This window comes from Myotis yumanensis, unplaced genomic scaffold (assembly GCF_028538775.1).
Source record: "Myotis yumanensis isolate MYYU_CA2020_CCGP unplaced genomic scaffold, mMyoYum1.0.hap1 SCAF_9, whole genome shotgun sequence".
Lineage (NCBI taxonomy): Eukaryota > Metazoa > Chordata > Mammalia > Chiroptera > Vespertilionidae > Myotis > Myotis yumanensis.
In genome coordinates, this window is record NW_027223760.1 from 18,817,932 (window position 1) to 18,832,726 (window position 14,795).

At 41.6% G+C, this 14,795-nt stretch overlaps 1 protein-coding gene across 1 annotated transcript; it reads left to right on the forward strand.

Annotated features, from left to right (window-relative positions):
* Positions 1–3,967: 3,967 nt before the first annotated feature.
* On the forward strand, positions 3,968–12,639 carry SPAM1 (sperm adhesion molecule 1). Its single transcript, XM_070425030.1, has 3 exons — positions 3,968–4,921; positions 5,533–5,622; positions 12,172–12,639. The coding sequence occupies exons 1-3, from the start codon at positions 3,968–3,970 to the stop codon at positions 12,637–12,639; spliced, it is 1,512 nt and encodes a 503-aa protein (XP_070281131.1).
* The last annotated feature ends 2,156 nt before the right edge of the window (positions 12,640–14,795 follow it).

Sequence of the window (14,795 nt, forward strand, 5' to 3'; positions counted from 1 at the left end):
GTGCAGGAGGCAGCTGATCAATGATGCTTTCGTGTCACTGATGTTTCTGTCTCTCTCTCCTTCTCCCTTCCTCTCTGAAGTCAATTAAAAAACAACAACACATCTTACTTTCCATATAAGAATGTAAGGTCAAAAGTAACTATTGTTACTTAGAGTTGATTGTTGTCACCTCTTCAATTTTTTTTTTTTTAATGGGTAGCATAAGATAAATTGGATTTTTCTAATAGTTGAACTTGTGCTTTGAGAGAATGATTGAAACTGGGGAAAACGAAGAAATTATTTGATGAAAGGATTAATGATGAATAGATAGATTCACTCATTCACCAGTTCAATTAAGTACTCAGGTACTAGGCACAGTCCTGGAAATTAGGGATACAATGGTGACCTTACAGTCTAACAAAAGAGACAGACATTTCAAATTTGAAAGCAAACTGGCTCACCTGTCAGAATAGCTACCATCAACAAATGATTAAAAAATGACAAGTGCTGGTGAGGATGTGGAGAAAAGGGAACCCTAGTACACTGCTGGTGGGAATGCAGGCTGGTGCAGCCATTATGAAACAGTTTGGAGTTTCCTCAAAAAATTAAACCTGGAACAGCCATTTGGCCCAGTGATCCCACTTCTAGGAATATATCCTAAGAAACCTGAAATGCCAATCAGAAAGAATTTATACACCCCTATGTGCATAGCAGCACATTTACAATAGCTAAGATCTGGAACAGCCCAATTGCCTATCAGCAGATGAGTGGATACAAAAGCTGTGGTCCATTTACACCATGGAATACTATGCAGATATAAAAAAGAAGAATCTCTTACCCTTTGAGACAGGATAGAGGGACCTGGAGAGTATCATGCTAAGTGAAATAAGTCAGTCAGAGAAAGACAAGTATCACGTGATCTCACTCATATATGAAATCTAATTAACAAAATAAACTGATGAACAAAGTGGATCCAGAGACATGGAAGCATGAAACAGAGTGTGGAATCTCAGGGGGAAGGCAAGGGAGGGTGGGTGGGTGGGAGGTAATCAACCAAAGACCTCTTATGTATATATGCATAACCCATGGTCAGTCAGGTGGTGAGGGCCTGGGGCAGGGGTGAGCTGGAGGGGGCCGATGGGGGAAAGGGGACATATGTAATACTTTCAACAATAAAGATTTTAACAAAATGATTCCATAAAAAAAGAAAAAAGAAAGCAAACTGGGAGTGGTGTTAAGTAATAAGTATACTTTTTGTGTGGGCCTTGATACATTTAAAGTAGCCTTGGTGGCAATCAGAGATTAACACCTCCACAGTCTGAGCTGTTGGGCAAGGCTATCCAGTAGAACAGTCTCTGAGAGACATCTCCCTGGGCTCAGAAAGGAGGCTAAAAAGTGTCCAAAGCAAAGAGGGTTACACCGGAGGTGCAAGGTAGGATCCGAAGAATGAGATACTTACTCCTTATGCCCATAAGAACCTGTAACCCACATAACCCTTCCTCTTCAAAGAAATAGGACTTTCATGTGAATAATAAACGATTTGGGTTGTATTTTCCTTTAGATCCTGGCTAAAAATTGACCTAGACTGAGTCGCCATGCATTCCTCAGAAGTGGAGGAAGAGATGAATATGCTGGGGAAATATTTGGTTGCTTGAGACTTCAGCCAGAGTTTTGCTTTCACAAAATGTGCATTCCCAAGCTAAACCACAGAACAAAGCTTTTTAGAAAGATAACTAACAAATCACTTAAAGCTGATGAGATTTTTGAACCAGTTCTCTATCCTAAAGAAAAAAAACCAAAACAGTCTGCATCCTAAATGGTCATTTAAAAGCCAGGTATCTCAAGTAATAAGAGCAAAAAATACCTGTTGTATGCTCTTATGAAGCTGAGCTCATATCGTTTTCTTTAATGGCATTTATCTTCAGCATTATTAAATGTGCTTAGTTATGTTGGTGCCATTTGGGTCCCTATCACCTTTGGACAAAAGTAATTTATGAATTACTGGTTTGGTACAGTGGACAGAACACTGCCCTGTAGACTAAAGGGTCCCAAGTTCAATTCTGGTCAAGGGCACATACCAGGGCTATGGGCTTGATCCCCAGTAGGGGGTGAATAAGAGGCACCCAATCAATGATTCTCTCTCATCTTTGATGTTTCTCTCTCTCCCTCACCTTTCCTCTCTGAACTCAATTAAAATATATATTTTTAAAAGTAATTTATGAACAGATAGGTGTTTTCTGTTTGTGTTAGACTATAGTGGCCATTTGTATCCTTGATATAATCCCCTATGTAGAAGAAGTAATTATGTATGATATTGATAATTCAAACAAAAGTCATCTGACTGGTCAAAGGAAGAGAAACATTGGTTATTGCTAATAGAACAGGCGCAAACCCATTTATCTTATGATATTTCACTGATAGATGCCTTAATACAAAAGGCTTCTGTGACTTTGCCATTATTTTTATTTTCAAAAAAGTTTTTACTCACGCAAGATATAAGCCTTGCTCTTCTTGATTTTTTGAAAGTATATATATAAAATTTGTCCCTAATATATATAAAGAGAAAGTGAGGCCAAAGCTTTAAGGTTGATTTAATATCTTATATAAATTTACTGATAGTTAATATATCTCTTGACACAGACACATGCATATATTTATGCTGTATATACTTTATCAGGTATCTAAATTCTATCAATATATACTAAAATAATATCTTTGATTGCTAAATTTTGGTAATTTGAACACATGCTATAAAAGGATTTCTTCTTCAGTGGAATTTTGTTGAAACCACATCATCAAAATGGTTTCTTGTTGAGACAAGAAAATTTCCTCACATTGAGGGAGGTCATTAAAGACAAAATTGACCATGTAAAATTCTGTAGGGGAGGTGATTTTGTGACTGGGCTTGAGAATTAAACCAACCAAAGAGAGATTTAACAGAAGAAAAGCATAAAAAATTTTATTTGGTGTTAATATTTTTATGTGGCTTGGGAGACTTTATGGAAAAGAAATGAAATACCAAGCATAGGGTCTGAGAGCTTATATATCATTTAAAGAAAGAATGAGAAATTGTGCAGGTGTGGCAAGACAAAGGGGAAAAAGGGTTTGAGCTAGGGGTGGTAGATTGTGAGAAAGTGATGAGGAATTATATGGGGGAAGATATAAAGTCCTAAAATGTTTTATTAACTTTAAACATGAGAGTGAATTACTTTGAGATACAATAAAGCTCTGTTCCAAATAGCACTTCAATAGGCCATTTTGACTGAGTCAGCAGATTTAGGCAAACTTTTGACTTACTATTTCAGAAGTGAATTTTGCCTTTTCTTGTACCTGCCCCCGCCCCCTTTCAAATCAAATAAAATAAAATCTCACAATTCTATGAGAGGTTGTTTTAAATTTTGGCAGAACGCTATAATAAATTGGTCTTTAAAAAAATAAACAGGAAGGAGAGGTTCAACTTAGAAATTATTTTTATTTAAGGGGCTTCTGCTAAGGCATTGATCGATACAGCATTCTGCACAACGGGGAAGGCAAAAGGAAAAGTAGCTGCGTACACCTGTTGCAGCTGCACAGTCATGATTTGGGAAAAGGAGACAAATGTTAGTGATTATAGGGGTTGTATCATACATAAGAGGAAATGACTTCATTAATTCAAATACAGGAGTCTTCCATCTTCAAAGATTGAGTTAAACTCCCTGTACTTAAAGTTAAGAATTTGTTAAAGCTTACAATCTCTGATACAGAAATGCAGTATAACCACAGATTTGATATTTCTTTCTTTTTCAGTTATAGATGCAGCAACTTGCAATATCTCCCTGAAACATAAAGCAGGAAGAATAGTATTGAAAAGTAATATCGTTATACACCTTTACCCATCAAAGAGGCTTCATTCCACAAGTCTGTCTCCCGTGCCCAAATCTTGCATCAAACATTCGATAAACCCAAGTGTGTAGGAAGAGATGTGATTCTTGCAGTCATTCTCTTTGCCATGGGAGTGCTAAGGTTCAAGTATATCTCCTTTAGGAGCTTTGTTGGGTCCAGTGGAGCATCCCAGGTTGTGTTCATCTTCCTTCTGATTCCATGCTGCTTCACTAAGGACTACAGAGCAACCCCTATGCTCCCCAATGTTTCTTTCCTCTGGGCCTGGAATGCCCCAACTGAGCCTTGTCCTAAGAAGTTTCATGTGTCGATAGATTTGAGCCTCTTCTCTTTAATAGGAAACCCCCAAAAAGATGCCATAGGACAACCTGTCATATTATTTTATGTTGATAGACTTGGCTATTATCCTCATATAGATAAGAACGGCAAAAAAGAGCACGGAGGAATCCCCCAATTAGGTGACTTAACATCGCATCTGTCTAAAGCTAAGAAAGACATTGAGTTTTACATACCAAAAGACCAGCCAGGCTTGGCCATCATTGATTGGGAAGAATGGAGGCCTATCTGGGCAAGAAACTGGAAACCTAAAGATATTTACAAGAATGAGTCTATTCTGTATGTTGTGGGACAACATCCAAAATATACTATCGAACTAGCCACCAATGTAGCCAAAGAAGAGTATGAAAAAGAAGGAAGGAAATTCATGGAACAGACTTTGAAATTGGGAAAAAAACTTCGACCGAAATACTTATGGGGTTATTATCTTTTTCCTGATTGTTACAATCATCAATATACTAAACCCAATTACACTGGGGTGTGCTTTGATATAGAAAAGAAAAGAAATAATGAGCTCAACTGGTTGTGGAATGAAAGCACTGCCCTTTTCCCATCCATTTATTTGAATACCCACTTAATGAACTCTCCTAACGCTGCACCCTTTGTCCGTAACCGTGTTAAGGAAGCCATTCGGGTTTCTGTAGTACCCAATGAAAAAAGTCCACTTCCGGTTTATATATATACTCGCCCAGTTTTTACTGATGATTCTTCAAAATACCTATCTCAGGTAAGCAAATCAAGGCATGCAGACTATGAAATAGAGCCCACAAATAGTGTGTGATGGAATTTAACATCATTAAAACACTTTTTAATGAGAATTTGAGCTGAACTGACAACGATATGCCGGGAGGAAGATGTCAAATGCTCTGGAGAATAAAAGTTCTGCAGCTTAACATCATTTTTGAAGGGAATGAAACTTAGCTTTTAATATCCTTTAGGAATATGCACATATATAGTTCTGCATTACCACATGTATGTAAAATAATACATTTCATTTTAATGCAAGCATCTTAGCAGCCATGGGAGATTAGGTAGTATAGGCCATATATTTTCTCAGTTTCTTTTTCTTTTTTTCTTTCATGGGCCTGCTCTGCTGTCAATAGAAGTAAGTAAAAATAATACCTATATTTTTTAATGGTAGGGTAGTAGTAGTGTGAAAGATGGAACTATATAGTGGGGAAAACAAAAGAAAAATTGTATTTCATAATACATGAAAATTATGTAAAATTTAAGTTATTATTGTTGGGTCATCATTCTTAGCTTTGGTGTTATTGTCCTATGTATAACACTTTTATTTTATTATGCATATCTGCTAACTTTTTCTGTCTCATTTGCCAGGAGGACCTTGTACATACACTTGGTGAAACCATTTCTCTAGGTGCCTCTGGACTTATAATCTGGGGGAGCCTCAATTTAAGCCAAAGTGTGGTAAGTTGAATTGATAAGACATAGATGAAAACATTTCTACTTTTAATGTTTTTGAGGATTATTGAGGTATTAAGTAATAAAATAAGCACTATACTTGGCACACAGTAAGAGGTGCTTAATACTGGCTGGCTAAATCAGACTGTCATTGTGCGGTTATTTTGGGGAGCAGGAAATATTGTACTTGTTTTTCAGTGAGAAAACAGAAATTCAGTGAGACTAATTGAAGTTCTCTAGGACTACAATCCCAGTCTTCAGACAGTGTTTGGTGTGTGTGGTTTTTTTTCTTTTCTATTACACCATGCTATAGCTCTTTTCAAAAGAATGAATGCATTCATTCATTCTTTCACTCATTCAACGACTCTTCATTAAGCACTGCTTTATCCACTTAGTTATTTAGTGATTTGGTGACAGTTTTATTGCAACGGTCAGCAAGCAATGTCCATAGGCCAAATCTGGCCTACTGCTTGCTTCTTTCTGTACATGAGCTAAGAGTGATTTTTACATTTTTAAAATGGATTTTAAAAACAAAAAAATAGTTTTTCATAATACATGAAAATTATGTGCAGTTTAAATGTCAGTGTCTATTAGTAAAATTTCATTGGAACATAGTCAAGCTCATTTGTTTAGGTATCTGTGGCTGCTTTTATAGTACAAAGGAATAACTAAGACTATCTCATTAAAAAACCCCAAAGTATTTACAGTCTGTCCTTTACAGGAAAAGTTCCCAACCCTTGGCTTATTGATTAAGTACCAGGTAATTATTTAGATGCTAGAACTACAGCAGTGAACATAGCAAAGTCCTTTCACCATGAACCTATCCTTCCTATATAATAAAAAGCTAACATGCAAATTCACTGAACGGCAGAATGACCAGTTGCTATGATGTGCACTGACCACCAGGGGGCAGATGTTCAATGCAGGAGCTGCCCCCTGGTGGTCAATGCTCTCCAATGGGGGGAGTACCACTCAGCCAGAACCTGAGCTCACAGCAGGTGAGCATAGCAGCAGTGGCAGGAGCCTCTCCCACCTCCGTGGCAGCCCTAAGAATGTCCAACTGCTGGCGTAGGCCCCCTCCGGCATCAGTTGGACATCCCCTAAGGACTCCTGGACTGCAAGAGGGTGCAGGCCGGGCTGAGGAACCCCCCTTGAGTCCACGAATTTCATGCACTGGGCCTCTAGTATTCTCATAAGTGGAATACAACATTATATACATAACTAGAGACCTGATGCATGAAATTCGTGTATAGGTAGGGTACCTAGGCCTGGCTGGCGATCAGGGCTGATATGTGGGGTGACCAGTGGGGCAATCGGGGGGCCCCTGCTGACACCTGTAGTGGCTGGCCTGGAGCCTGTGGGCTGGGGACAGCTCCTGCATTGAGTGTCTGACCCTTCGTGGTCAGTGTGTATCATAGTGACCACTTGTTCTGCCGTTCAGTCAATTTGCATATTATGCTTTTATTATATAAGACTAGAGGCCCGATGCACAAAAATTCATGCACTATAGGGGGTGTCCCTCAGCCCAGCCTGCCCCCTCTCACAGTCCAGGAGCCCTGAGGGGATGTCCTACTGATGGCAGGGAGTGGGCCTAAGCCACAGTCTAGCCTCCCACTGCAGGAGGAGACTGGACGATCAGGGGAAGGTGATGTCCCCATCATGTCTCCACTGCTGCCACTGCCAGCAGCCGTGGCTGCCTGAGCCTCGGCCCAGCCCTTGTTGCCTGGGCCTCGGGCCCCTGCAGTGGCAGCCACCATCGGTGGCTTGCCTGAGCCTCAGGCTGGCCCTGGGCAGTGGCAGCCACCATCCATGGCTTGCCTGAGCCTCAGGCAGCTGCTGCGGCTTTGTCCGGAAGGACGTCTGGATGGTTGTCTGGAAGACGTCTGGTCTAATTAGCATACTACCCTTTTATTAGTATAGATATGTCAGGTAACTGATGTATAAGTGCAATGAAGCAGTATAGGCAAGATAGTGATGGAATCGTATTATTTAAGATGTGGGAAAAAAACAAGATGGCGGCATAGGTAAACCCTGGAGTTTGCTGCCTCGAACAACCACTTCAAAAATACAACTAAAAGAGGGAGTGGGCATCATCCAGAACTACAGGAAGGCTGGCTGAGTGGAAATTCTACAATTAGAAGGAAAGAGAAAAGCATACCGAGACTCAGAGGAGGCGCAGTATGGAAGTAAAATACTAAGGTATGGAGAGGGCTGGCGGCTGAGGGCGCGGTTGTCATTTTCAATCGGGAGGGAGTCTCAGGCTCTGAGCTCCAGTTCCAGGCAAGTCTCTAGGGATCCAGACTCATACGGGAGAAGCGGAACTGTCTGGCATCGGTCGGAACTCAAGGGCAGCTTTCTCTCCGAGGGGCTTGCAGTGATTACCGTGACACTGAGAAGCAGAGCCTCTGAGGGCTGGACTAAGAGCAGCCATAACTGCTAGCCCCGCCCTGTTGATACCATGGGACCCGCCCTGCCCAAGCCCTCCAAGGAGGCTTTTGCTGGATAGCCTCAGGCAAAGGCTAGATTAGCACCCCCCTAGAGATTCAGGAGCCAGGAAACCCAGAGGTCAGAGTGGGACCATCCAGTTTGCAGCTCCGTGGAACCATAAAGGACACACTCAGGGGGCAGACTCAGTGAGCACCAAAGCCCCATTGAAGCAAGTCTTGCCCCAGAGGGGTGTCTCCAGCACAGAAGTTCTCCCACTGCAGACACAGCTGATTCTCACAGCCAATTGGCCTGGAGGTCAATTCCTCCCAGTGATAACTACAACAATCAAGGCTTACCTACAACAAGACTGTGCACAAAGACCACAAGGGGGTGCACCAAGAGTGTCCTCCTCAGGTAATTGGGGAGGCTGAACCACTAGGCCCTAGAGGACACTCAGCACAGAAAACCACTGTATCAACACAGGGAAGCATAAAAAATGCGGAGACAAAGAAAAAGGACACAAATGACAGAAATGAAGGAAAGCAAACTACTGTATATAGAGTTCAAAACCACACTTTTAAGGTTTTTCAAGAATTTTATAGAAACTGCTGATAAACTTAATGAGATCTACAAGAAATCTAATGAGACCCTTGAGGTTGTGATAAAGGACCAACTAGAAATTAAGCATACACTGCCTGAAATAGAGAATATTATACAGACTCCCAACAGCAGACGAAAGGATCGAAAGAATCAAGTCAATGATTTGAAATACGAAGAAGCAAAAAACACCCAACCAGAAAAGCAAAATGAAAAAAGAATCCAAAAATATCAAGATAGTGTAAGGAGCCTCTGGGACAGCTTCAAGTGTACCAACATCCAAATTATAGGGGTGCCAGAAGAAGATAGAGAGCAAGATATTGAAAACCTATTTGAAGAAATAATGACAGAAAACTTCCCCTACCTGGTGAAAGAAATAGACTTCCGAGTCTATTCCTCTTTTTTCCCCCCATAGCTTCCTTCCATTCGGTTCCCACCACACCTTTGCCCTTACTGCCCCCCCCCCCCACTGTCATCATCCATAGGTGTACGATTTTTGTCCAGTCTCTTCCTGCACCCCCACACCTCTTTCCCCCCCTGAGAATAGTCAGTTCACTTCCTTTCTATGCCCCTGATTTTATTATATTCACCAGTTTATGCTGTTCATCAGATTATTTATTCACTTGATTTTTAGATTCACTTGTTGATAGATGTGTATTTGTGGTTCATAATTTGTATCTTTACCTTTTTCTTCTTCTTCCTCTTCTTAAAGGATACCTTTCAGCATTTTATATAATACTGGTTTGGTGGTGATGAACTCCTTTAGCTTTTTCTTATCTGTGAAGCTCTTTATCTGACCTTCAATTCTGAATGATAGCTTTGCTGGATAAAGTAATCTTGGTTGTAAGTTCTTGGCATTCATCACTTTGAATATTTCTTGCCACTCCCTTCTGGCTTGCATAGTTTCTGTTGAGAAATCAGCTGATATTCGTATGGGTACTCCCTTGTAGGTAACTGACTTTTTTTCTCTTGCTGCTTTTAAGATTCTCTCTTTGTCTTTTGCTCTTGGCATTTTAATTATGATGTATCTTGGTGTGGTCCTCTTTGGATTCATTTGTTTGGGGTTCTCTGTGCTTCCTGGACTTGTAAGTCTATTTCTTTCACCAGGTAGGGGAAGTTTTCTGTCATTATTTCTTCAAATAGGTTTTTAATATCTTGCTCTCTCTCTTCTTCTGGCACCCCCATAATTTGGATGTTTGTATGTTTGAAGTTGTCCCAGAGGCTCCTTACACTATCTTGATATTTTTGAATTCTTTTTTCTTTTCGTTTTTCTGGTTGGGTGTTTTTTGCTTCTTCATATTTCAAATCTTTGACTTGATTCTTGTGATCCTCTGGTCTGCTGTTGGAATTATGTATAATATTCTCTATTTCAGGCAGTGTATGCTTAATTTCTAGTTGGTCCTTTTTCATAACCTTGAGGGTCTCACTAGATTTCTTGAGGGTCTCACTAAATTTATCAGTGGTTTCTAGAAAATTCTTGAAAAACCTTATAACCATGGTTTTGAACTCTATATCCAGTAGTTTGCTTTCCTCCATTTCTGTCATTTGTGACCTGTTTCTTTGTCTCCACATTTTTTATGCTTCCCTGTGTTGATAGAGTGGCTTTCTGTGCTAGGTGTCCTATAGAACCCAGTGGGTCAGCCTCCCCAATTACCTGAGGTGGACACTCTTGGTGCATCCTTTGTGGGCTTTGTGCACAGTCTTGTTGTTGTTAAGCCTTGATTGTTGTAGGTATCACTGGGAGGAATTGACCTCCAGGACAATTGGCTGTGAGAATTAGCTGTGTCCATGGTGGGAGAACTTCTGTGCTGGAGACACCCTTCTGGGGCAAGACTTGCTTCAATGGGGCTTTGGTGCTCACTGAGTCTGTCCCCTGAGTGTGTCCCTTATGTATCTGAGGAGTTGTAATCTGGATGGTCCCACTCTGACCACTGGGTACACTGGCTCTTGGATCTCTAAGGAGGTACTAATTTAACCTCTGCCTGAGGCTACCCAGAAGGAGCTATGGAGAGATCTGCAGATTCCTTTTCTTTGTTTGGGATTTAGAGGTGCCCAGATGAGGCCCAGCTGTGAAGCAATGCAAGCTGCTGTGGGGCCTTGGGCCTTCTTTTGAATGTTCTGGGTCTCTCTGACCAGCTGCAGTTTGTTAGGTAATTTTAGATTGCAAAGGGCCAGTCCATTCATATGCAAAAGCCTCTGCTAGCAGCTTGAGTGGGGCAGGGTCTCAGGGAATCAATAGGGTGGAGAAAACAGCTATGGCTGCTCCTCAGCCCTGCCCTAAGAGGCCTCGGGTCTCAGTGTCCTGCGGTAATTGGTAATCGCAGCAAGCACCTCTGAGAGAAAGCCGCTCTCGAGTTCTGCCCGCTGCCAGACAGTCCAGTTTCTCCCCGTATGAGTCTGGGTCCCCAGAGACTCACCCAGAACTGGAGTTCAGAGCAGTCGGGAGCTTGTGTCTCCCTCCTGATTGAAAAAGACAAATGTGTCCTCAGTTGCCAGCCCCTTGCCGCATCTGCCTCTGTACCTCTGCACTTCTGCACCTCCTCTGAGTCTCAGTGTGCTTTTCTCTTTCCTTCTAGTTGTAGAATTTCCACTCAGCCAGTCTTCCTGTGGTTCTGGGTGATGTCCGTTTTGTCATTTAGTTGTATTTTTGAAGTGGTTGCGCGAGGCAGCAATTTCCGGTGTTTACCTATGCCGCCATCTTGGTTTTCCAAGTCTCTCCTATGTTTTTAAAAAGACAGTGTCCCAGTTTTAGAATGCACTAATATCAAGAGGAATCATTTTAGTTCCTCATCACTCATACTCGGCGAAATAAGTATATTTGAAAAGAGTTGTTATAATGCATCCATAACCCGAGCTATACATAACATTTAATGTAAAGAATACTTAGTTGCACCTGTGTAGTTGTTTTGACCTAGCAATTTAGTAGTCCCTCTCTCCAATGCTGTTTAAACTGATCTGACAAGTTTTAATAAGTGGTACTTATTACATTGATTTATAATTTCTTGAAGGCTAACTAATAATATGCTGGGCCCTGGGCTAAACACTTTTATATACCTCACCTCTTTTTATCTTCACAACAACAAAATGGGGTAGGTGCTATAATTATTCTTATTTTACAGATGATGAAGCTAAAGCACAGCCAAGTTAATTCACTTGCCCAAGGTCACCCCGATAGGAAACTAAGTTTACTGTGAGTCCAATCCAATCAGGGAAGATGGACCCCAGAGCAGATTCTGCCCGCTCTTCCCCGCCCCCCCCACTAGTTTATAAATTATTAAAGAAGACCAAGGCTAAGGTATGTTAAGCCTCAATCAGTCAATTATTTCAGTGGCATGAAATAACATGTGAAACTTATAAATGTTACCAAAAACCAGAATAATTTTGTTTGTTAAGGTAAAGAAGATAAAATAATTCTTAATGCTTGCTGGGTCTGTTTTTTCATGTTTCCTTAGCAATTTCCTATTGCAGTGAATAAATTCACTTATGAACTAAGTTGGATTTTGATATGCTGACCTTCTTATAATTTTACAGGACACCTGCAAAAAACTACACGATTACATGATTACAACAATGAATCCTTACATAATCAATATCACCCTAGCAGCTCTAATGTGTAGCCAGGTGTTTTGCCAGGAGCAAGGTATGTGCACAAGGAAAAACGCGGATTCCAGTGAATATCTCCATCTGAACGAAAATAATTTCATTATTGGAAGTTTCGGAAATGGAACATTTGGAATATTAGGGACCCCCACGATGGGAGACCTGAAACAGTTTGCTGAACATTTTCAATGCAGCTGCTATTCCAACACCGACTGTGAGAAGGAAGTTAATTTCACACAAGAAATTACTGTCGATGTATGTATGATAGAAGATGTTTGTATAAAAGCCATTGTAAAGTCGAAAAATGAAATATTCCATTCAAGTGCAAGTTTAGTGCTCTTTTTATTATTTTTAATTGTTTTGGAAAACGAATACTCTGGCATGCAAACAAGACTTTGAAGGTATCAGAGAAGAATTTTGAGAGTGGCATGGAAGAGATCATAGGTTTATGGCTTTGAAGATGAGTTACAGTGAGGTGTGTGGGAACATGAGACAGAAGGAATTTCAGGAGGAACATTGAGTGTGGTGTTAACAGTGGTATACAGCAGATGATGGCCAAATGATGACTTTACAATAAAGGCACTCTCAAACCTCTTGACCTGCTCTATTTTTTTTCCATTCACACATATCATAACATTTTACCCCCCATCACCTCTCTGTGATGTAAGCATCATGAGATGATAATGATCAAGTGGATGAGCCTGTGCTCTTAGAGCTCTTTAATGATCATGATGAGCACAGGCTCATCCACTGCCAATCCACAGGTTTAGGTCTGTCTGACTTGCTGCTATATCCACAGTGTGATGAACAATATCTGGGTCTTAGTAGGTGTCCACTAAACTTTTGTTGAACAAATGAAATCCAATGGGGAACGACTAGAGAATTTTAAGTGTGGGAGTTGTCATGACCACTCTTCACAATTTGGGTCCTCTTGGACAAATGCTGCCCTTTTCCTTAGCTCTGTTCTTCATCCTCCACTCCAATTATGATTCTACTGTCAAAGCCATCTTTGCATAAGAAAGCCATGAAGCCCTAACCAGTTTGGCTCAGTGGATGGAGCGTCAGCCTGTGGGACTGAAGAGTCCCAGGTTTGATTCCGGTCAAGGGCATGTACTTTGGTTGCGGGTACATCCCCAGTAAGAGGTGTGCAGGAGGCAGCTGATCTGCTGGGGTCCAACCCCAGCGGGTCCAGGGGTCCCCAAAGGTGTGGACGGATCTCCAGCCAAGTTCTGGTCAGGATCTCCAGCGAAGTTCTGGTATTAGGTTCTCTTGCCATGTTCTCTCGATAGGTTCTCCAGATTCTCCAGCCAGGTTCTATGTCCATGTTCTCTCTCTAGGTTCTCCGGCGAGGTTCTAGCCCAGATCTCCAGTCAGGTTCTGTCGTCAGGTTCTAGTCAGGTTCTCTCGCCATGTTTTCTTGCTAGGTTCTGTTTCTAGGTTCTGTCTAGGATCTCCAGCCAAGTCCTGTCTCTTGGTTCTCTCTCTAGGTTCTGTCTCTATGTTCTGTGTCTAGGTTCTTCAGCCAGGTTCTCCCGCTAGGTTCTCCCGCTAGGTTCTGTGTCTAGGTTCTGTCTAGGATCTCCAGCCAAGTCCTGTCTCTAGGTTCTCTCTCTAGGTTCTGTGTCTTGTTGTCTTGTTACATCTGTATTTATACCAGTTGATTTTAATCCTGTCAATTTCTATTGCAAAGGTTAGGGCGTTTCTTATCTCCATTCCAGGGAGTAAAGATTATGTAGCTTAAGGGTGATTATTTGTAGTTAAAGTGATTAACTACCTGCCTGGCACTTAGTTAAGAGGTTTTATCCCCTCCTTAACTTCAGGGAAAAATCCCTACCTGGGAAAACAACCTTTCTCGGAGAGGTGACCTTGGTTAAAACACATAGTGCTAAAGGGAGCAAACATATTAAGAACAGTATGCCATATACGCCAGGTCCCTTGAAACATATGCTGTGCAGATGTTTCTTCTCTGCAGCGACTGTGTCAAGCAGCAAGGATGGACTGGCTCCCTGCAAATTCCCCCTTTTTTATTTTTTAAACGATAGCGCATGTAAATCAGCGGCCACCTCTCTGATTGGGTTGCTTAAGACTCGGAAGAAGACTAACAAGCAATGACAATAAGCATAGCTATAAACATAGTGGATGAAGCGCACAAGGAGCCTTGTTTCTGTAGAAGGTTACTGGTCTCTTCAGTCAAGGGATTTCAGCTGTCCTCAAGTCGGTGGTTTGGTTGTCCTTGTTGATCTGGCTAGTGGGCAGCGTCATTGGCGATGGGCTTCCCTGAAGCGTCAGCGAGTTGAAGGGCTGCATCAAAGGGTCCATCAGGGCCGTGCTAGCTGTGCCCTCTGGGTCGGACGATATGGATAATACCGGGGAGGAGGAGGATGAGGAGGAGACGGAGGGTGGTGTGACATAAGGTCGGATTAGACGGTCTGGAATCCACACAGGTGAGTCTGTATCCTGTGTAAATATACAAGCATCTCCTCTCCCCCAGGTTAAAAGTACATCAGGTCCCTTCCAGGCTCCTGTAAGTAAGTCTTTCCATTTGATGAAATAAG